The sequence below is a fragment of the Hemiscyllium ocellatum genome, chromosome 22, assembly GCF_020745735.1.
Source record: "Hemiscyllium ocellatum isolate sHemOce1 chromosome 22, sHemOce1.pat.X.cur, whole genome shotgun sequence".
Classification (NCBI taxonomy): domain Eukaryota; kingdom Metazoa; phylum Chordata; class Chondrichthyes; order Orectolobiformes; family Hemiscylliidae; genus Hemiscyllium; species Hemiscyllium ocellatum.
In genome coordinates, this window is record NC_083422.1 from 36,116,072 (window position 1) to 36,139,901 (window position 23,830).

Here is a 23,830-nt window from a genome sequence, read left to right on the forward strand (position 1 = left end):
CAAGTAATAGGATAGAGAGTATGGAATGGGTCAAGAATCAAACTTCAGGCATGGCAATCAGGGAGACGTATGAGAAGGGAGACAATCAATGCAGAACTGAGGATGTAGTACTTAATACAGAGAGTATACAAAACTAGGTAAGTGAGCTTGTAGCACAGATTTAAATTGGCAAGTCCAATTTGTGGTTGTCAGAGAGACATGGCTGGAAGGGGATCAGAGCTGGGAACTAAATACCCATTGATAAACGCCCTATCAAAAGGACTGGCAGATGAGCTGAGGGGGCAGGATTCCCTTGTCAGTAGAAGAATCCAGCAGCATACCAGAGCTTCAAGAGAGTCGGTGGGCAGAGATGAGAGTGTAGTGGCCATTGATAAGGAGGAGGCGATGGCAAAGCTGAATGCTCCAAAGCTGGATAAATCATCTGGACTGGATAGACGATGCCCCAGAGTTCTCAAGGAGGTAGCTGAGGAGATTGTAGAAGCATTGATGGTAGTCTTTCAGGAATCACTGGAGTCAGGAAAGTTACCAGAGAACTGGAAAATGGCTAATTAACACCCCTGTTTAAGAAGAGAGGGCGGCAGAAGACAGGATACTATAGGCCAATTAGTAAGATTATCGATCATTGTTAATATTTTAGAGACCATTATTAAGGGTGAGACTGTAGAGTACTTGGAAGTGCATGGTAAAATAGGGCTGAGTAGTGTGGCTCTGTCAAGGGGAGGTTATGCCTACAAATCTGCTAAAGTTTTTGAGGTGGCATTGAGCAGCTTAGACAAAGGAGAGCAGTGGGCATCATCTATTTGGATCATTGAAATTACTGAATATTGACAGGCGTGGATAGTGGAGAAGAGACTAAGGTCAAAGGGCACAGCCTCAGAGACAATCCTTAAGAACTGAGATGAGGATGAATTTCTTCAGCTGAGGGTGTTGGCTCTGTGGAACTTATTGCCACATAAGGCTGTGAACACCAAGTCTCTGAGTGTATTTAAGACAGAGATAGATAGGTACGATTGGTAACGGCATGCAGGATTACGAGGAGAAGGTGGGGTTGAGAAATATATTAATCATGATTGAATGGTGGAGAAGACTGAAGAGCTGAGTGGCCTAATTCTACTCCTATATTTTATGGTCTTATGGTTATGGATTACTTCCTGTCGTGCAATTCTGCACACTGTCAGTTACACTCCAGTATCTTATCCAAGTGGCATTATTATATTGACAGAGCAACAGGTTTTATCAGCTGGATAGGGCATCACTGGTAAGCCTGATGCCATCTGATCTAACAAATAAACATTGCCACTAGAGGGTGTTAGACAGCAATCAGGAACATAACTACATACTAATGTTCTCCTTCCGATCCCAGGAGTGTAATTGCTACAGCTTACTGTCATTTCTGCTGAAATCTGCTAACTCAGCACTAATAACAAAGTGAACCAGGGACCTTTCTGGTCTGTAAAATTAAATGACTCCCTTGTCTGTTTCCTAGCAATCAGAACATTTACACTGAAGTTTAAAAAGGTAAAAATCTAGTAGTTAATCCTCAGGGGAAGCAATAATGTGGAGTTAAAATCTTAATTAAGTGCTCTGAGCTCCCACATATCACTTCCTTAACAATAATTAGCTTACTGAAATGTTATCTTTGGTAAGCTATTTTACATCTATTGAAATGTAATGAAACTGCAGTACTATAGACACAATCATGCAAGCAGCACAATTTACTAAGTTTTTATATTGCAGTAGGTAAATGGATCCATACCAATGCTGTTACTGCAGGGAAGTTCTTTGTCATTTCCCGAAGGAGAGTGCAGGTTCTAATGTCCCACAGTTCTAAAGGTTTGTCTTTGAATACAACAGCCAAGAATTGCCTAAATAAAACAAACTTGTTTCAGGTTGGATTGACAAAGTCTGTTTTCTGAGACATTTATCATGCACACTGCAATCAGTGAATGTGTAAAATCAGTACTTGCTTTTGAAAAATCTGTTTAATCATTTTGTAATTTGATGCTGACAGCACACTTGCTTAATGTTTATCTAATCATGCCAATAAATCTGGTGCTCCGCCCTTCAATTGTTTCATCAACATACGATTAATGACAAAAGAAAGTACAAACATTAGCCCTTATTGCAAAACTACATGCCTAGGAGTAAACATGCACTAGACTCTGATACAGTAATTAGCATGGTGGCTTTTAAACGATTCATCTATCAATAGGTTTTGCCAACATTTCCTAGGTTAAGACCTTCACCTCAATATATCCGATACCGCATTGTGAAGAGAATAGCAGTGAAGCAAAAGAACAGTTTTTAATTGAATTAAAAACGGAGGGTACGAAAGCTCAAGGTTAAGTGGATAAGAGAATATCCTGGAACAAAGCCATCCTTACTTCAAATGGGATATTTTAATCATTTCTATTGGCGATTCGTCATTGCCTCGTTCACCTCTAAATGCAATGCTTCTTCCTAGGAGTAAAGTTTGTTTTTACAAAGAATCAGAAAATTAAAACTACATATAACAGACAAAACCTGAAGTAGTAAATCTGCCAATTAGCTTACAAATCAACTATTATATATGTGATCAACAGTAATGGAATCAAAAAGCATTTCAGTGATCTGGTAGGATATTACAGATTAGCACTATTTATGAAATGACAGCTCAGCTAATGTACTTGAATGGCAGTCAAATTGGAAAGGCAGCCTTTCCAATGAGGATTTTTAATTTCATATTTCAAATACATGACACTCTACTGATTATACTCATGATAGATACATAATTTTACATTACTACTCCTCCAATTTCTAATAACAGATTTAGCATACAAGAGAGAAACGTAAATTCGAGCAGTAACCAAACATTCAAATTTCTCGTGCAAAAATTTCAAGGAAGTTTTTCCATTTATTTAAAGTTTCTTCTAAATCTCTATTTGAACTTGGTGCACCAAGTTCCAATTTACATTTGTTCCCTAATATGGGGTAGTGGTGCTGTCCATCATCCTCCCTCATGCAGGGGCCATTACAACAGCAGTTAGTTGAGTGTACTGTACAGTCATGGAGTCAACGAATTATACAGCACTGAAACTGACCCTTCTGTTAACTTGGCCACGTCAACCAGATATCTCAACCCTAGTCCCATTTGCCAGCATTTGGCTCAAACCCCTTCAACCCTTTCCTATTTGTAGACTCATCCAGATGCCTTTTAAATGTTACAATTACACAAGCCTCTACCACTTCCTCTGGGGGGCTGGGGGGGGGTCCTCATTCTATACACGCATCACCCTCTCAGTGAAAAGGTTACCCCTCAGGTCCATTTTAAATCTCTCCCCTCTCACCTTAAATCTATTCTTTCAAGTTTTAGATTCCCCCGCCCTTGGACAAAGACATTGGCTTTTCACCTATCCATGCTCATCAGGGTTTCTAGCTCAGTACTTTCTCATTCAATTGGCCAATTGTACATTTAAAAATCACTCCTTCCGCTTTTAAATTTATTAGCTTCTTCACATTGCTTTCTACTTAACACTTCCATCCATGTCAAAGTTATATTAATGGATCCTTATATTTGGAAGAATTCTCTACTACAGTCAGTGGTCCAAAAAATACCCAATTCACAGTATAGGAAAATCCTATAGCACTGACAGCTACACAGAAAGTAAAAATCATTGAAAACCACAGCTTCCAAGAGAGTACTGTATTGAAGTTTCTGTGTAAAGTTGTCAAGCTAAAAACGCAATGCTATATCCTCAAAAATAAGAGAGCTGAACTTGGGTACCAGATAGCAAGGTGTTTATTGCACTGTTCTCCCAATGACCAGACAGACCAGAACCAGGGGTCACAGTTTAAGGATGCAGGTAGACCATTTATTGCTGAATTGTGGAGAAGTTTCTTCACCCAGAGAGTGGGGAGCCTGTGGAGTTCCATGCCACAGAAAGTAGTTGAGGCCAAAACTTTGAATGTTTATAATTCATACAACTAAAGGAATAAAAATATATGGGAGAAAGCAGGAACAGAGTACTGAGATGGAGGATTAGCCATGATCACATTGAATGGCGGAGTCAGATCAAAGGGCCGAATAACTTACTCCTGCACCTATTATATATGTTTCTATGTGCTTAAAACTAAACATGGCTGTAATTATCCAGTTCACTGCTTCGCTGGAATCAGTAGTATAACCTCTTTCAACTTAGTGTTACAACCAAGTTCAAACCTGCTGCTACCAGTGATGTTATTAATATAAATGCAACAAATCTGTGCCCAAATTAGTCAGAAAGAATTTATATTAATATATTTTCCCTATTATTAGTGTTTAAAAAAGCAGTTTAGGGAAAGTCTAAGGCACCCTAGTAATCAAAATATTGACGCTTCGATTATATTATGGGATGAGAGTATGTTTTAACTTAAACCCATGATGAACTTCAAATATTGTGCTGCAGAACAATTTCTGTCAGAAGTATTAATTTTGGTTTATGAATCCTTAACTGCCATCCAGAACAGCTGAACACAAAACATGGCCACAGTTTGCAGCAAACTTTGCATAGAAGACGATGTGAAATAATAGTCGTGTCAAGTAAATTAGAATGCAACATTATTAAATTTAAAACATCTCATTAATACTCTGGGCTAAACAGTAACCATTTTAGAAATGTGATTTTTGAGTAAACGTAAAACAATTTTTTCTGGAATATGAATGAAGTTTTACAAATTAGAAAACCTCCCATTTTCAATGCAAATACACAAAAAAACCCATCAAGCTATAATAGCTCTATAAATCTGGAAACACTTTATAAACACTTCACAGGCAGTATGAATGATGCAATACAACAAAGCTTAATAGATTTCTATTACATTAACCTACTGGAATTCCATTAAACTATATCTCCAACACAGTAATGCATGGAGAAGACAAGTCAGATTACTTCAAATATATTAATTTATGACAACGTTATCTCTTCTGTGCTTTTCTGCACATTAAACTCAAAAACTCATTTACAGAGTCATTGAATTATACAGCTCAGAAAAAAATCCTTCATCCATGACGACCAGACATCCTAAACTGACCTCAGTCCCATTTGTCAGCATTTGGCCCATACCCCTCTAAACCAGTCCTATTCAAGTACCCAGCCAGATGCCTTTCAAATGTTATAATTGTATCTACTTCCTCTGGCAGGTCGTTCCAAAACTTGCAACACCCTCTGCATGAAAAAGTTCCTCTCAGGTCCCTTTCAAATCTTTTCCCCTCTCACCTTAAATCTATACCCTCTAATTTTGGAACACCCTACCCTGGGGAAAATTCCTTGGCTATTCACCCAAACCATGGCCCTCACAATTGTATAAACCTCTATAATGTCATCCCTCAAACATTACAATGAAAAAAATACTTTTATGCCTGAAAGATAAACAAACCTACAGTCTGCATTTTTTTTCAATATGTTAGTATTGCATGGTTAACAAGTTTGTGGATGACACCAGAATTGATGGCATAGGACAGTGCAGGTTATCCAAGATCACAAAGTGATCTTGAAGGATTGGGTTAATGAGCTGAGGATTGGCAGACGGAGTTCAATTTGGGTAAATACGGGGTGTTGCATTTTGGCACAACATTGACTACAGAGAGCGAGGTTGACTACAGAGAGCGAGGTTAGAAGCTGAAGAGCAGGACGAGTAGATTAGTGTTCTCAGGTTTGCTACCGGTGCCATGGTGGAAAAAGAGGAGGGTGTGTAGCATTGTTAATCAGAGTGTGCATCACAGCTACAGGAATGAAGGTTGATGAGAAAGGTTTGTCTACTGAGTCAGTATGGGTGGAAGTTAGGAACAGCAAGGGAGCAGCCACCACATTGGGGCTTTTCTACAGACCCCTAATAGCAGTAGGGAAATCGAAGAACTCATAGGCCGGCAGATTTTGGAAAAATGCAGATGTAGCAGGGTTGTTGCTATGGGGTGAAAGGAAATTATGACGCTATCAGACAGGAGTCGGGGAGTACAGATTGGGAGCAATTGTTCCACAGAAAGGGCACAACAGACATGTGGAAACTGTTTAAGGAGCAGTTGTTGCAAGTAATGCATAAATTTGTTCCTCCGAGACAGGCAAGAATGGGTGAGATTAAGTAGTCTTGGATGACAAGAACAGAGGAGCTTCTCACCAAAAGGAAGGAGGCAGCTTACATAAGGTGGAGGTAGCAAGGATCGAGCATAGCTTTAGAGGACTACAGGCTTACTAGAAAGGAGGTCAAAAATGGACTGAGGAGAGCCGGGGGTGGGGGCATGAAAAAGGCTTGGCAGGAAGGATTAGGGAGAACCCAAAGGCATTTCCCTCATGTGTGAGGAATAAGAGAATGATCAGGGAGAAGATAGGACCGGTCAGGGATAACGTAGGGAACTTGTGCGTGGAGTCTGAGCAGATTGTGGAAGCTCTAAATAAGTTTTTTGCTTCGGTTTTCATTAAGGAAAGGGACCTCATTGTGAATAAGAACTTTAAGGAGCCGGGAAACAGGCTTGAACAAATCGGAGGAAGTTGATGTGCTGGAAAATTTGGCAAACATTGTTAAGTCTCCAGGGCCAGACCAGATTTATCCTAGGTTGCTCCAAGAAGTGAGAAAGGAGGTTGCTAAGCCGCTAACAAAGACCTTTGCTTCCTCATTCTCCATGGGAGTCATACCGGAGGATTGAACGGAGGCGAATGTTGTTCCTCTTTTCAAGAGGATAATAGGGAAGGTTTTAGAAAGAATTCTAAGGGATAGGATTTATGACTATTTGGAAAAGCACAGCATGATTAAAAGCAGTCAGCATGGCTTTGTGAGGGGCAGGTCATGTCTCACAAATTTGATTGAGTTCTTTGAGGAGGTGACAAGACAGGTTGATGAAAGTTGGGCAGTGGGTGTGGGGTATATGGACCTCAGCAAGGCATTTGACAAGGTTCCCCATGGTAGGTTCATTTATAAAGTCAGGAGGTATGGGATACAGGGAGATTTGGCTCTGGATTCAGAATTGGTTGGCTGACAGAATGCAGAGAGTGGTTGTAGATGGAAAGTATTCTGCCTGGAGTTCAGTGTTGAGTGGTGTCCCACAGGGTTCTATTCTTGGGCCTCTGCTGTTTGCACTTTTTATAAATGACTTGGATGAGGAGGATGAGGGGTGGGTTAGTAAATTTGCCAATGACACAAAGGTTGGAGATGCCGCTGATAGTATCGAGGGCTGGTGCAGACTGCAGTGCGACATTAACAGGATGCAAAGCTAGGCTGAGAAACGGCAGATGGAGTTCAACCTGGATAAATGTGAAGTGCTGTATTTTGGAAGGTCAAATTTGAATGCTGAGTATAGGATTAAAGACAGGTTTCTTGTCAATGTGGAGGAACAGTGGGATCTTGGTGTTCAAGTGCATAGATCCCTCAAAGTTGCCTCCCAAGTGGGGGGATAAGGTTGCTAAGAAAGCATATTGTGTTTTGGCTTTCATTAACAGGGGGATCAAGTTTAAGAGCTGCAAGGTTTTGCAGCTCTACAAAACTGTGGTGAGACCACACTTGGAACATTGTGTCCAGTTCTAGTCACCCTGTTATAGGAAAGATGCGGATGCTTTGGAGAGGATGCTGCCTGAACTGGATGGCTTGTCTTACCAAGAGAGGTTGACTAAGCTCTGATTTTTCTTTCTGGAGAGAAGGAGGAAGAGAGGTGACCTGATCGAGGTGTACAAGGTAATGAGAGGCATGGATAGAGTAGACAGCCAGAAACATTTCTCCATGGCAGGATTGACTGCCAAGAGGGGTCATGGTTTTAAGGTGTTAGGGGGAAGGTATAGAGGTGATGTCAGAGATAGATTATTTACACAGAGTTGTGAACACATGGAATGCATTGCCAGTGGTGGTGATGGAAGCAAAGTCATTAGGGACATTTAAGCAAATGTTGGACACGCACATGGACAGCAGTGAATTGAGGGTGTGTAGGTTAGATTATTTTCTTTTAGATTAGGATTAATCCTCAGCACCACATCATGTCCTGTGCTGTACTTTTCTATGTTCTAAATAAGGGCATGACTTATACAATTAAAAGTAGGGCCTTGGGTAATATAGAACAGACAGACCTAGTGTTTCGGGTACATAATTCTTTGAAATTTGCTTCACATAAAGATAGGGTAGTTAAGGCGGCGTTTAGCACTCTTGCCTTCATTACTTAGATTTTTGAGTATAAGAGTTGGGACACCATGTTGAGGTTGTACAGGACATTGGTAAGGCCTCTTCTGGAATACTGAAGCCAGTTCTGGTCACCCTATTATAGGTAGGATATTATTAAACTGGCAAGGGTTCAGAAGTGATTTACCAGGATGTTGCCAGGAATGGTGGAAAGGCTGGAACCTTTTCCAGTGGAGCATACGAGGTTGAAGGGTGACATCACAGAGGTTTATAAAATCATAAGGGGTATAGATAAGGTGAATGGCAGCATCTTTTTTTCCCCAAGGGTGGGGAATTTCAAGATTAGGGGGCATATTTTTAAGGTCTGAGGAGAAGTATTTAAAAAAAAGACTTTGCTTTACACAGAGAGTGGTTCATGTGTGGATTGAACTTCCAAAGAAAGCGGTGGATATGGGTAGCATTACAATGTTTAAAAAAACATTTGGATAAGTGCATGAATAAGAAATGCTTGGAGGGATATGGGCCAAGCACAGGCAAGTGGGGATTAGTTTAGTTTGCGATTATGGTTGGATCAAAGGGTCTGTTTTTATATTGTATGACTCCATGATTCTATGTAATCTCTGGCATGACTGAACAAAGCAAACTGTAAAAAAAATAGAATTTCAGCTCTTCTCTTCAATTCTGTAGACCACGCACAATTACAAAAATGAACTGGAATTGAATATAACTTAGACAAATAAATATTTGTGTCAATCTAACTGTAGATATCATTCTTTGAACATCAACATCAAATCTTTTGGAAACTTCAATCAGTAAATTAAGGCCATTGAAGCATGTAGGTCTAGCACAGTTGAAGGGTGGGATGATAATCAAACAGAAAGCAGACAGCAAGAAGGGGGAAAGAACAAAAGGACAGGATACACAAGGGAAACAGGAAATTCAAAGGGGAAGAGGAGAATATTGGGGACAAGAAGAGAGATGCTATAGAGGGATGTTGGAGGGGGAGGGAAGAGACAGGGAGAGAGAAAGACAGAGGGTGGAGAGAAAGAGAATGAGACAGAACGAAGCAAACAGAGTGAGAGAGACATGTGCATCAAGTGGAGAAAGTGCCTGTATGCCTCCATAATCTTGTCATGCATCAAGGAACCACAGCTACTTGATTTCAGACTGCAGACAGTTACGTCCTGACATAATTAAATTTAAATTCATACTACTAATATTCCCCTCCCTTTACACTTGTCAGGAACCATCAGGCTCTGACTACGAACAAGATAATGATAAATTATCTGAGCAAGGAAGGTTTCGTGAATAGACAGACTAGACTATAAATATGAGAGTTAATTCAAATTACTCGAGAGAAACTTCAACCAACTTTGCCTAAAATTCCTAACACAAGGGCAAAAAGCTGTAAAGCTTAGCTTGCACTTATAAGGAACTGATCAATAAACTGCATGTTAAGAAATGGCATTTCGACACAAGATCCTTCAATGCTGTACACTGAAGAACCGTGAAGCTTGTCGAGACTGTACATGGTTCCATAAGCAAACATTCACTCATCAACAAATCTCAGGCTTGCATGGTATAAGGAATCAAGATATTTTGTGCTCCTGACCTGTTGGTAGATCAACCAGCTGCAGCTCATTCCGCACTAAACCGAGGTTGTTTGGCGTTGAAGTGGCAAAGGAAAGAAAGCTCACCAGGCTTGCCCATTCAATGCCCCTATCGAAAAAAGAATAACAAACACTTAAACTGTTACCTTGAACCTGGTCTTGATTCTGACCAGAAAGTAGCATGAGAAGCACAATAATGAGCTTGGCTGTACTTATGAAACTAAAGTTAGTAGCTCATTACATCAAGCTTCTACTGTGCGACACGGATTTTGCAGTAACAACAATTTGCATTTACGTAGTGCTTTGAAAGTGGCAAAACAGTCCTTGGCACTTAACAGGAGCATGGTCAAATGAGGCAATTGTACTACGTAATGCAGTCGCAGTATCCAGCTAATTTCCTAAAAGTGCTAAAAGCCAAAGAGCAGCTTACATGTACACTTTACAACCAACTAGAGAGTAAAGAACAAGGTTTTGTAATGTTAGTGAAATTGTCAGTGTTTGTTATAATTACTGTGAAACTGACTGCTACAACTAAAACATGCTGTGAGTGATTCCATGCTCCTCCACACGATGTTTTGGCTCAAAAATTATCTTTTAAAAAAAAAGTCACTGATCTGATAGGAGCTCTTTTTACACACTGAATATTGCTGTTAAAAAAATCTCTAAAAATTATATCTTTGTTAATATCTAATTGAGTTTTTGATTGCGATTTATGTCTTAACTTATGAACAACCTCTCTGGCCGTTATTCTGGTACAATATCAATTCTTTCCATGATAAAAAATATCAATAAGTTAATATAACATTTTTAAATTGATACTTCAGCTTCATATACATCTGCCTCAATCTTTAAATTGCTCTTAGATTTTTAAAAGTGAAGAGAGGAAGCATGCTTTCAACACTGAAGCAGTGTAGAAGAAAAACAATTAAATAGGAGGGAAATCAAACATCTCTAAGTGACCAAATTATTTATTTCTGCTTTCTCACAGGAAATATCCTCAAAGAAGGCCAGAGATTAGCAGGTTCAGACCCCAAACTGTTCATGAGCAACATTATACAAAACCAGCTAACCACTTCAAATCTACTTTAACAGATTTAGATCAATTTTTTTTCCAGTATCAATGGCTTAATAGCTTGAGTTAATAGACTGCATTCACCTAATCAATGCCTAATCGTATGTTATAAATCTTGATGAGGTTCCCCTTAATCTTAACTTCACTGGAGAGTGCAGGAGGGCATGCCAGGAGCAGCACTGGGCATACCTAAAAATGAGATGTCAGAACAATGACTGAGAAATAAGAGGAGGGTGATCACTTTGGTGATGGGATTGTGCTATAGGTTCCCCAATTGTCAGCGGGAAATTGAGGAGTTCGAAGAATAACAGGGTAGTAATAGTTGGGGATTTAACTTTTCAAACACATACTGGGACTGTTAAGTTTCACAGTAATTATTTGGATGGGGAGGAATTTGTTAAGTGTGTTCAAGGAATCTTTCTCAATCAATATGTAGATAGATGGTTCTACAACAAAAGGAACAAAATTCAACCTCTTCTTGGAAAATAAGACAAGGCATGTCACTGAGGTGTTAGTGGGAGAGGCATTTCTATTCGTGACCATAATTCTATTAACATTAAAAAGAATTATGGAAAAAGATAGGCCTGGTCCGCAAGTTAAAGGTTTAAATTGGGGCAAGGCCAATTTTGATGGTATTAGGTAGGAACTTTTGAAAGTTGATTTGGGGAGGCTATTCACAGGTAAAGGGACATCTGGCAAGTGGGAGACTGTCAAAAGCAAAATAAGAGTTCAGGACAAACATGCTCCTGTTAATATGAAGGGCAAGGCTGGCAGGAGTAGGGAACATTGGATGACTAGTGATATTGAGGACAATAAAAGAAAAAGAGGTGATATATATCAGGGATCAAGTGAACCTATTGAGGAGTATAGGAGGTGCAGGAGTCGTCGCCGTCATCATCACCATCATTGGCAGTCCCTTGCAGACAAGGATGACTCTCTTCCAGTCGCATGGTAAGTCCATAGGTGGCTTAACAGGCCGATATGGCTACCACATCGTTACAGTTGGGACAGCTGGTGGTCACAGGAATGGATGGGTGAGGCATTGGTGTGGCAACACGCTCTTTTCTCCGTTTTCGCCTGGCTTCTGCTTTTTCTCCAATGGCGAGTCTCAAGGTGCTCGATGCCTTCTCAGATGGTCTGCCTGCACTTTGAATGGTCTTGGACCAGTGATTCCCAAGTGTCTGTGGGAATGTCACACTTCGCCAGTGAGGACTTGAGGGTATCACTGAAGCACTTTCTCTAGGGCTCGCCTGCCATTTGAGAGCTGGGAGTCCAGCACCTGCTTGGGGAGTCTCATGTAGACTGCATGCCCAGCCCATTACAGCAGATGAAGGACGGTCAGTGCCTCGATGCTGTGGATGTAGGCGTGAGTCTTTCTTCCCAGTTGATTTGCAGGATCTTGAACAGGCAGTGTTGGCTTCAGATGTTCACTAAAGAAGTACACTTAAGAGGGAAATTAGGAGGGCAAAATGGGAACATGAGATAGCTTTGGTAGATGTGATAAAGGAAAATCCCAGGAGATTCTACAAGTACATTAAGGGCAAAAGAGTAACTAGGGAGAGAATAGCGCCCCTTAAAGATCAATGGGGCCATTTATGTATGCAACCACAGGAGATGAGTGAGATCCTAAACGAATATTTTGCATGAGTATTTACCATGGAGAAAGACATGGAAGTTAGGGAAATAAACTGTGACGTTCCGAATAGAGTCGACATTTCAGAAAAAGTGGTGCTTCAGCTCTTAAGATACCTAAAAATGGATAAATCTCTGGGACCTGATCAAATGTATCCCAGGATAATGTGGGAAGCTGAGAAGAAATTGTCCAGGGTCCCTAATAGAGATATTTTTATCATTGACAGCCACGAATGAGGTGTTAGAAGACTGAAGGGTGGATAATGTTGTGCCTTTATTTCAGAAAGGCTACAATGAAAAGTCAGACTGATGAGCCTAATGTCAGTGGTGGGTAAGCTGTCAGAGAGGAGTCTGAGAGGCAGCATCAACATGCATTTGGAAAGGCAAGGTCTGATTGGGGATAGTCAGCATGACTTTGTGCATGGAAAATCATGTCTCGCTAACTTGATTGAATTTTTTTTTGAAGAGGTGACCAAGGAGACAGGTGAAGGCAGACATTGTTTACGTGAACTTTAGAAAGGCCTTTGACAAATCTCTGCATGGTAGACTGGTTAGTCAGGTTAGATCACATGGGATCAAGAGAGACCTAACCAATTGGATACAAAAGTGGCTTGATGGTAGGAAACAGTGTGTGGTGGAAGAGGCACCATCCCAGAGTGGAGCATCTACAACAACATGCACTTGGTCCGGGATGGTGATCCATTAATCCCAGAGCGCTTGTCTGTCAAGTGGCTTTCTCTCCCTCGATCAGGAAAAGGTGTTCGTTAGACAGAATCACGAGTATCTGCTTGGACTTGGTGATCTTTCGGATTCGTGAAGCACTTTGTCACCCAGAGGTGCTCGGGTTTGGCTCTGTGCAAGCAGGGGCTGGAAGTGGTTCCTTCAGCATATGCTGACAATGTGCTCCTCATGTTCACAGACCGAACTGACCTATGGAGGGTGCGCGAGTACCTACTCTGTGGCAGCCTCTGGTACAATCAACAGGAGCAAGTGTTCAGGATTTCTGGTCAGTCGGTGGCAGATGGACCCCATGCCAGAGAAGCTGTGGTGCTTCGCGTGGAGTGCCACTCCCCTTGTCTCCCTGGGAACCCATCTTTACCCTGCTGAGGAATCCTGGCAGGGGAACTGGCACAAGTTGGAAACCAAGGTGACCACTCACCAACAGGCTGGACAGAACTGCTCCAAATAATGTCTCACAGGGCACGAGTGCTGAGGATAAATCATGGTGGTCGCCATGTTGTGGTACTGGCTGGGTTCTTTGGTCACTCTCCTTTACTTTGTCTCAACCATCCAGAAAAAGATCGCTGAGGTTTTCTGGGACAAGAGGCAGCATTGGGTCACTGCTGTGGTTCTGAGTCTCCAGCTTGAGGAGGGTGGTCAGCTGTGGTGTGCCTTCACAGACAGGTAGTGACTTGCCACCTTCAGAGCCTGCATGATACCTTTACATCGAGCCTCCTCCAAGGTCGTGCACTCTGAAGAAGTTTTTCTTCTGTCAGGTGCGCTCACTCCGTTCCATGCAGTGGTCCGGCCTCAGGTCTTCTTCCAGGAATTGCCTGTCTTTTAGGTGGACCTGATCAGAGTCTGGGATAGTCAGTTCGCGCCAGAGCGCTTTCCCACGGGAATGACAGCTCTCATCAAGGAACCGGCTCCTCCTCAAATGCAGTTTGCATTGGCCGAGGGACGCAGGGCTGATCCGAGTCAGGGATGTGCTGGATGATGTTGGCACAGTTGGCTGCAATGGTGTCAATCAACCTCCGGTTCACGACCTGAGCCATGCAGAGCCTGGTAAACAACGCACTTGGCCCAAATACATTACATACACTCGAGGTGGCTCAGGTATATGGTGGGCTTCGAACAAACTGGCCCTATCTGTCTGGAACTTGACGCTAGTCCCACGTTGCAAACCATCCCCTGTGGTGAGGTGCCCAACAGTCAGCCATCTCAGGGATATCCTCCCGGTGCCCTTCTGAACAGTACGGAAGTGTTACACGTATGGGTTGATGCTGCACACTCTCCAATGCCACACTTTTGTCCCCCACCTGGACATACTTGGCAAGGCGTTTTGCCTTCCAGCAGCAGAAATCCCCTGTGGAGAGCTGTCTATGAAGGGGTCCTCCACTATTAACTCAGGGATCTGAGATAGAGAGTGATGTATTTAGTCTTCCTGTGTAACTGGCCAGAACACGGGGATGATCTGTGGGCTGGAGGAAGTGGCCTTTCATATTTATGTTAAGTGTTACTATTTTCAGTTATCAAAAGGGGCTGTTGTTGAAATTTTGGTTGCATTTCAGCCCCATTTTCCTGAGGTATGGACATACAGAGCAGGGAAGAGGGGAAAACTCTATGGTTTTGTTCCTAGGCCTCGCCAGATGGTCATTAACACGTCCATGAGAAAGTGCTCATCAGTTCTGACTGACTGCCCCTCTTCCATGCTTACGTCCTCGCTCGGGTGTCCCTGGAGCAGGAGCACACCGGGCTCACTGGTACAGTGGAGGCCCTTCATAACCTGTTTGGAGTGCATTATCAGCCTGGATAATGATGTTCTGATTCAGCTCATTTTTTGTTTCTGTAGTACAAGTTTCCACTTGAGTTTTGAGTCTGCATTAGTTTTTGGTTTGGTGTGCCAAGAGAATGGCTGTTTTATTTTCCCTTTGTGTCGACTTTGGATCCATTCAAAGAACCAAGGGCTCTTAACTTAACCCCGTGTTGCACCCATCCCAGAAATATTTGATGGGGCTGGTACAAGGGGAATTTTATTTTCATTTGCAATGGGTAAAGGTACCTTTCCCTCTCCCTTTCAGACCATTGTTATCTCTGTCTCAGAGACAATCCAGTTTGACTAGAGTTCCCTCCAGTGTGGAAACAGGCTCTTCAGCCCAACCGATCCTCCGAAGACTAACCCACCCAGACCCATTTCACTCTGCCTAATGCACCTAACACTATGGGCAATTTAGCATGGCCAATTCACCTGGCCTGCACATCTTTGGACTGAGGGAGGAAACCGGAATACCCGGTGGAAACCCACACAGACACGGGGAGAATGTGCAAACTCCACATAGACAGTCGTCCAAAGCTGGAATCGAACCTGGGACCCTGGTGCTGTGAGGCAACAGTGCTAACCACTGAGCCACCATGCCGCCCATAATGAAGGGAACAGAGCTGAGGGAGTTTGATTTTTAGTTTCCTTTGCATTTGACTGAGTCAAAGAATGTTTATTCCACATTTAGATAACTTACTGTCCCTGCCCCAAGAGGGGTTTGTGGGGAGAGGAGAGAGATAATCCATTTTCTTTTCCTGGTTAATTTGTTTTCTTCCTTTCCTCTTCCTCCCAGCTCCACGCCGAGAGTCACTAGAACTTGATTTCAATTCAATAGTTGGGGAAACTTTTACTTCTCTGTTTTAAAAGAGTAAAGGGTTGTTGTTCAGACTGGAAGCCTGTGACCAGCAGTGTGCAAGGACTGGTGCTGGGCCCACCGCTGTTCATCACTTTGGATGAGAACAGTAATTTTTTAAAAATTATTCATTCACAGGATGTGAGCTTTACTTGCTAGACCAGCACATATTGTCCAGAGGGCAGTTAAGATTCAACCACATCACTTTGGGTCTTGAGGCTAGGAATACTGCAGTGAGTACTCACTTCCTGACTCCCCAAAACCTATCACAATCCTTAAGGGCACATGAGGAGTGTGATGGAATACTCCCCACTTATCTGGATGACTGCAGCTCCACCAACACTCAAGCAACTTGGCACATCCAGGACAGAGCAGCTCACTTGAGTGGCACCACATCCACAAGCATCCATCACTAGACCACCGATGCTCGGTCACAGCAGTGTGTACTATCTACAAAATGTACTGCAGAAATGCATATTAGACTGTACTTTTCAAACCTATAATCACTTCCACTGATTGGCCAGAAAACCTATTCGGGGAATTCTCATGCAGAATTCTGGGGCAGCAGCCAAATGAAACTGGGGGGGGGTGGGGGGGGGTGGGGAAGAGAACGGCAGGCATGGGGGGGGGGGGGGGGGGGCAGGCACGGGAGGGGGGGTAGAAAGGGCAGGCACGGGGGGAGGAGGAAGGGCAGGCACGGGGGGGAGGAAGGGCAGGCACGGGGGGGCGAGGAAGGGCAGGCACTGGGGGGGGAGGAAGGGCAGGCACGGGGGGGGAGGAAGGGCAGGCACGGGGGGGGAGGAAGGGCAGGCACTGGGGGAGAGGAAGGGCAGGCACTGGGGGGTGGGAAGGAGGGCAGGCACTGGGGGGGAGAAGGGCAGGCACTGGGGGGGGGAGAAGGGCAGGCACTGGGGGGGAGAAGGGCAGGCGCTGGGGGGGGAGAAGGGCAGGCGCTGGGGGGGAGAGGAAGGGCAGGCACTGGGGGGGAGGAAGGGCAGGCACTGGAGGGGGAGGAAGGGCAGGCACGGGGGAGGAAGGGCAGGCACTGGGGGGGGGAGAAGGGCAGGTACGGGGGAAGTGGAAGGGCAGGCTGTGGTTAAGGATTGGCGGTGCGACATGGAGTTAGTTGGGGCAATTTGGAAAACAGATGCTACATTTTTTCTGATTGCAATTCATTGTTGCACTGTTTTATTTGCAGTCAGGCGCAAAACTAGACAGATGTTTCTTGGAAAAGCTAGTAACGCAGAACAATGTCAAAGCTTCAAGGCATAAAAATGGGGTCATCTTTTAAAAATAGGAAGTCAGTCTTGCTTTTTTATGCTAACCATGTTTATTTGTACTGATGCCAATTATAACATTTGCTTTTTTTTTAAACACTCCTTTAGAAAACTCAATGCAAGGAATTTGCAGATTAAAAATCTTACTTGACTTCGCAGGAATGTATACTTAATTCCTTGTGTATCAATCCACTAGTAAGATGGTAAACCAACACAGATCCGTTGCTTGTACCTGAAATATATATTATTTAACCAAATTGTGAACATGTTTTTTATGCAGCTAATAATGAAAGAAGAACTCAAATGATATTAATTTAAAATAAAAATTCTTGTCAACTAACTGATCAGAGGTAAAATGATGGATCATGTAACTCAAATTATCAGTCAGCGATATCCACTGAAGGTCAATAGTTCATTATAATCATATGCACTGTGATTAAATTCAATTCTGTAAGGTTGCACTACTAAGGCAGAGGATCTCGTCAATGACTTGGGCAAGTTTATCTGATATCTAGATGAGCCATATCATATTAAACCTTGGACCTTCTCAGGTAATGATTTCCAATTTGATGTGCGGTCTCTGTTACATTTATTGATCTTAATTGGGACAGTAGAGAAGCGTTATAATTGGCTTCAGATCTCCCTTGGTTAGTATTGAATTCCCGCTGCTGTTTGCCACTTAGCAACCCCTGCCATATGTTTGCATGGGTATAGCATTAGCATGATTATCTTGACAGTTCTACGTCTTGCAGATATTCTCTGTCAACATGCGAATAATGGTCTGAAGCAAGCAAGCACAGGGTGACAACAATTAACAAGCAGCCAAGGCCTTTAAAAAAGTAGGACAAGAAAATTATTGGGAGAAAAATAGTTTAGCAATTGAAGGTTCCAAAGTATGAAGATAGTAAGAATAAATTATCGTACAACGTAAGTCTAACCAGCTTATAGTGCAACTTGCTCGTCACTTCATTGTTTTAATGAGTTTGAGGTGAATATTGTATGTATGCAGCAGGCAGCTCAAACATGCATTTTAAAAACACAATTATACAAAGTACTTCCACCAAATCAACATCTTTTCAAAAAAATGTTCTTAATCACACTTAACTGGTAACTTCAGTTCCTCCAAGAACACACCTTAATGACATTTCAAATAGAACTTTCTCACGTAACTAACGCAAAAGTTCATTCTTAAGATTAATCTAGAGATACCTGTGATATTAGCAATGATCATCAGAGCAAGATCACTTTTGTGTAATAAGGAAGGAGGACATCTTGGCTCAACACAATTACAACGAAATGGAAAAATTTCATGAAATAATGAAAATTTATCCAATCTTTGTTTTTGCACAGCCACAGGAGTGAGATTTATGAAAAACAGAAAATTATGGATTCCTCTAAATGGACCCATTATCTTTTATTTGAACAGAAATTGCTAAGTAATCTAAACAACATAGTAAAACCCACAGACATACTCACCAACAGCCAACAAAGGTTGATAGTTCTTTATGTTCTTGGTAGTAAGTGGTGGACACATTCGTATGACAAAAGGTGGCAGTGGGAGACCTGACGACAAGCCAGTCAGCAGGAACTTCAGCTGAACCTCTTGTTGGTACGGAAGACTAGATTGGTCTTCACCTAAGGCCATACTTTGCCCTGTTTAAAAGACAAACTGGAATAATAAAACACGTGCTACATCAAAGCAAGTCATCTAATCGTGCACAACGTGACTCAACAGGACTGAAGATTATCAGCAGAAATGTAGACTGAGGTAATCAAATGAACCGCAACTAGTTTGATCTTGAAAAGATCACACTCCAAGAGTTCCGGGATCGTGAGTGAGCTCTCAAGGTTTTTTCTTATTATTCTCACTTAGCCTGTCTGAAAACAAGTGAGCAAGCTTGAGGACACACGTCCTGTAGTCGATTACAAGACAAGTGTGCAAGTATAAAGCTATCTAAATGTAATTGGCACAATGGTAACAAATCAGTTGAGATCCAAAGCTCTTATCTGCAGAAAGCAATTGGCCAGGAGTGAACAAAGAATGCACGGTAAGCCAAAGTCTCTTCTGTTTCACTTTCATCCCCAAGAACTGGTTAAAGCTAAAGCACATGAAAAGGTATATTGATTAGGAAAGGGAAAGATGTGATGGAATATTTGGCCATTTCTTACTTTATGTTTTTAAACGGTTACACTGCAGGTATATGAATCATTCTATTACGCCTAAAAAACTATCAGATCGTTCTATTGAATGTAGTAGTTAGGAAGCATGGCATTGTTAAATTTATACAAGCATGCAGAGTATTTGCTATTTACTTAATGTCACTTAAGTTTGGAGCTACAAAGATCTACACAGCTACAGCACAAACTCGAATTTACTTATTTTAAAAGGTAGACAGAGAAGAGTATAGTTTACACTTTATGATATCAAGAAAGCCTTAATGATCTTTAGTATCACATTTGGTGCATTGTTCTCTTTAGTTAACAAAAGATGAGCTAAAAGATGATGATGGATTAATAAATCACAAATTAAATGAATTTAGAGGAGATTTTTCTTTTAATCAATCACAATCATTGAATCTAATATGAATTATGTGAGCAATTACTGGCATTTTAGTCAATCACTTTGTCAAATGGCTGGGAGTATAAATTTGGAATACAACTGCACTGTGCTATATCATGTGGTTTACCTCAGTGTCATTATGAATGTAAAGGTAAAGGTCTTACTAAACCTTAGGACTGCTCTCCCATTACAGAAAGAGGACTGGTGGTGGTTTAATCTGAGGGGACAGGTTGAGAAGGAGAGTTCTTTACAGTAACTCAGCCTGTGCAGGAATAGAACCAATGTTGTTGGCATCACTCTGCATCACAAACCAGCTGTCTACCTAATTAAGCTAACTTCACAATTCTGGCTGTAATTCAATTATAGTAGCAACGTGGCATCGGAAACAGTGGCATCAGATAAATATGGCGAAGCCACATGCAGGTAAAATGAACTACGAGGAAAGGCTATTGAAACTAGGGATCTTCATATCGGAAAATGGCAGATCAGTAATGTATTCAAGATTCTAAGGGAAGTAAACAAACTGAATCAAATGTAGCATTTTCTTACAGTCACTGGCTACGCATCAACAGGTAATAGGTTCAGCAAGAGTGGAACAAAGAGATGTAATTAATTAAACAAGATGCGTGGAACAGAATACACAGAGAGAATCTCAGAGACAAATAGTAAGCCAACTGGGAACAGGATAAATATTTTAGGTTAGGCAGCAATGCATATTACTCTTGGAAGTAACAGTGCACTTCCGTATGTATTTTAAGGAGATGCTCATTCTGCCCAACATCTCATAACACAAAAGTATAAACCAGTTGTGTAACAACACTTATAATTTGAATGGAATACTCCTGCCTTTCTCATGGTATTTTGTGAACCTTTCCAAAGGTAGACTGAGCAAACATTTGGTGAGATGAGACCAGATATGAATCATTAAGCTGCTTTATTTCACAGCAAGTAAACACACAATGAAACAGTACGGTCAGATTTTTTCTCAATCAAGTCAAATGCTTTGAACAGCATACAAAATATTGAAAATATAATGCTTTGCCACATCACTGGTTTGCCTTGCTTGACCTGAACAGAATTACCTCTAAGTATTCCATTTCATTCTAACCTTATTTTCTTTAATAGGCAATTGGTAGTACAGAATTTGAGTATTGCTGGAAAAAAAAGACACATTTTGGTGAAGCTTTTTGTCTTGCACTCATCAGGACAATTCACAACAACAGCAATGTAAAGCAAACAGCTGTTAAAACGAGATAAGAGGATGGTGCTACTTCATTGGAGAGCGGACTCCGATGACTGGCAGTTAAAAGTGGAGGTAACTTCTTAAAGATAACTCTCCTTCAAAATCTTTCTATGGGAGGTAGTTAAAAAAACTGAATTCCAACAATTTTTGATACTATAGAAGGAGGGACAACTGGGTGTCACCTACACAATCTGCACATAACCTTTTGAAATGATTGATAAGTTCATTAAATTGCATTTTAAAGTAGAGGTGGAGGAGGCAACTAATTTCAGTATATGTCTCAATAATTTTACAATAAAAATATTGGAGATGGCCTTGAACCATTTACTTTCACATTTCTGGACTAAATTACCAACTGCTGTGCCAAGGGAAATTTCGCACACGTAGCCCCAGAAAAGGTCAGAGATTAGCAGAAGATTCAAACTGTCAAGTACGTGGTCAACATGAAAACTGAAGTTACTTGCTGGAATACTTACAACCAATAACCTTCAGTAACCTTTTCTTTCCCATTTGAATGTAGACACATTAAACAGAACAAGTAGTAGTAAAGACATGCTCAAGAAAGAAAGAATGATAGGAAGAAAAAAGGAGTGGTTTCAGTAAACAAAAAGAGAAAATGCTGGAAAATCTCAGCAGGTCTGGCAGCATCTGTAAAGAGAGAAAAGAGTTGACATTTCGAGTCTAACTGACCCATTGTCACTTTGACAAAGGGTCAGTTAGACTCGAAACGTCAGCTATTTTCTCTCTTCACAGATGCTGCCAGACCTGCTGAGATTTTCCAGTATTTTCTCTTTTTGTTTTCAGATTCCAGCATCCGCAGTAATTTGCTTTTATCCAGTGGTTTCAGTAAAATGGATTCTTATATTATACTTTCAATTTGGCGGAACAGGAAAGTGTTTTATACTAAAGTCAGTCAGTCTCCTGACAACATTCTTCCCACCTTTCATCACCACGTACATGAACACAACATATTCACATGTTTGACTGAGCAGTTTTGAGGGATTGCGAGGGTTTAACAAGCACACTTTGTCAAACGATATTTAATATACTCTTGAGTTTATAGCAAATCCAAATCAGCCTCCGTGTGTGCATGCGCGCGCGTGTGTGTGTGTGTATGTATATGTGTGTGCTCATGTGTATATGCTGAGATAAAAGCAGACTAGAAGTTTACCACGTTACCTATCATGTTATCCAAGGAGAGATCTGGAAGTTTCTTTTGTTGGGTACTCATTGGAATTCCACAAAATGAAACTGGACAATACAAAGGAGAGACGGTGGAACCCGAATAACTGTTAAAATAGAAAACAGTAACAAATAATTAAAACAAATAATAAAGCAAAAAACACTAAGCATAATAAATGACAACATTTTCAGACATCACACATATGTCACATTCAGGGGGAAAAATGAAAATATGCCAGTCAACTGAACAATTTATTTTTCAAAAAATATGAGGAGACAGAAGCTGAATACACACAACCCCTTGAACCTGCTTCACCATTCAATTCAATCATAGTCTGATCCAGCCTGCTGTCCAGAGCACTTGATTCCCAAAGGACCAAAAATCTCTCTTTCACTGTTTCTAATAATGCAATACTTGGCGAGAGACAATACCTCACTAGCCACTGAGTGCAGGAACGTCTCCTTATTTAAAATCCAAAGGACATGACCTTTACATAAGAAGACTACCGTCTGATTTTCTAAACTCCAGGGAATGTAGGATAAATTTACACAGCCTGAAACTCACCTCTCATTCAGGAACCAATCTAGCAAATCTTTGCTTTACTGCTTGCAGTGCAAGCTTGTTTCTTAAATATCAATACCAAAATTGCACACTGTATTATAAGTATGATCTCATCAAAGTCTTGCATGGGGTGGCACGGTGGCTCAATGGTTAGCACTGCTGCCTCACAGCACCAGATTCCCAGGTTCAATTCCAGCCTCTGGTGACTGTCTGTGTGGTTTGCACATTCTCCCCATGTCTCCAGTTTCCTCCCACAGTCCAAAGATATGCAGGTCAGGTGAATTGGCCATGCTAAATTGCCCTTAGTATTAGGTGCATTAATCAAAGGGAAATGGGTCTGGGTGGGTTACTCTTCGGAGGGTCGGTGTGGAATGGTTGGGCTGAAGGGCCTGTTTCCACACTGTAGGGAATCTAACTATTTTTTTAAAAATCTAAAATTGTACAAAGTTTCTGAATTCTTGAACTCCAATCGTAATGATGGCCAAAGTACCATTTCTCTTTCGATAAAATTGTCATTTTGTCCTCAAACATTGTACATTGAAATGATTGAGGATTAAATGCTTTAATAAAATCAAAGCATTCCATATTCAAAAACAAACTTGAAGTGCAATTATATCAAAAAAAAGCAATTTGGTTTCAAATTTAGTCAAGGGAAGAAAGTTAGCCAGAAAACCAGGAGAAATGCCTGCACTTTGTTGAATGGTGTAATAGGACTTTCACCTTCTGCCCTGAAAGTCAGACAAAGACATACTTCGCAATTTCACCTCATTAAAGGGACTTCATTCCAACAATGAGAACTCTATCAGTAGTCACTGGGGGATTCTTCCCATGTACTCATGAACCAGAAGGTAGGGGACATGGGAATGGGACAAAAGAGAATCAACAAATTATAAATTAGGGAGATGTTTTGTAGCTGAATACTTTTTTCACCTCTGTGACCCAAATTCAAATTATGTCTAGAATTATTAGATAAGTCTGCATTTTATGATGGCTGTAATGGGCCTGCATGAAGGATTTTCTACACGTCCACCTCTCCCAAATGTACAATGTGCCGTGTTAATAAGCAACATTTGCTGTGCAGCACATATCCTTGGGGCAGTCTGCCAAAACTACAAAGGCAGTGCAGTACAACTCCGGACGACAGAGAATCTGCACTATACAGGAACAAATCAGCTGAGCAGAATG

The 23,830-nt window shown here is 41.5% G+C and overlaps 1 protein-coding gene across 1 annotated transcript in view; it reads right to left on the reverse strand.

Moving 5' to 3' along the window:
• Positions 1–23,830, reverse strand: part of wdr11 (WD repeat domain 11) — a 112,450-nt gene that overhangs the window by 49,654 nt on the left and 38,966 nt on the right. Inside the window, exons 9-14 of the mRNA XM_060842073.1 lie at positions 22,081–22,190; positions 18,575–18,751; positions 17,246–17,330; positions 9,728–9,834; positions 2,385–2,460; positions 1,757–1,865 (exon numbers count right to left, since the gene is read on the reverse strand). Coding sequence (XP_060698056.1) covers positions 1,757–1,865; positions 2,385–2,460; positions 9,728–9,834; positions 17,246–17,330; positions 18,575–18,751; positions 22,081–22,190 — 664 coding nt within the window. The remainder of the gene's footprint in view (positions 1–1,756; positions 1,866–2,384; positions 2,461–9,727; positions 9,835–17,245; positions 17,331–18,574; positions 18,752–22,080; positions 22,191–23,830) is intronic.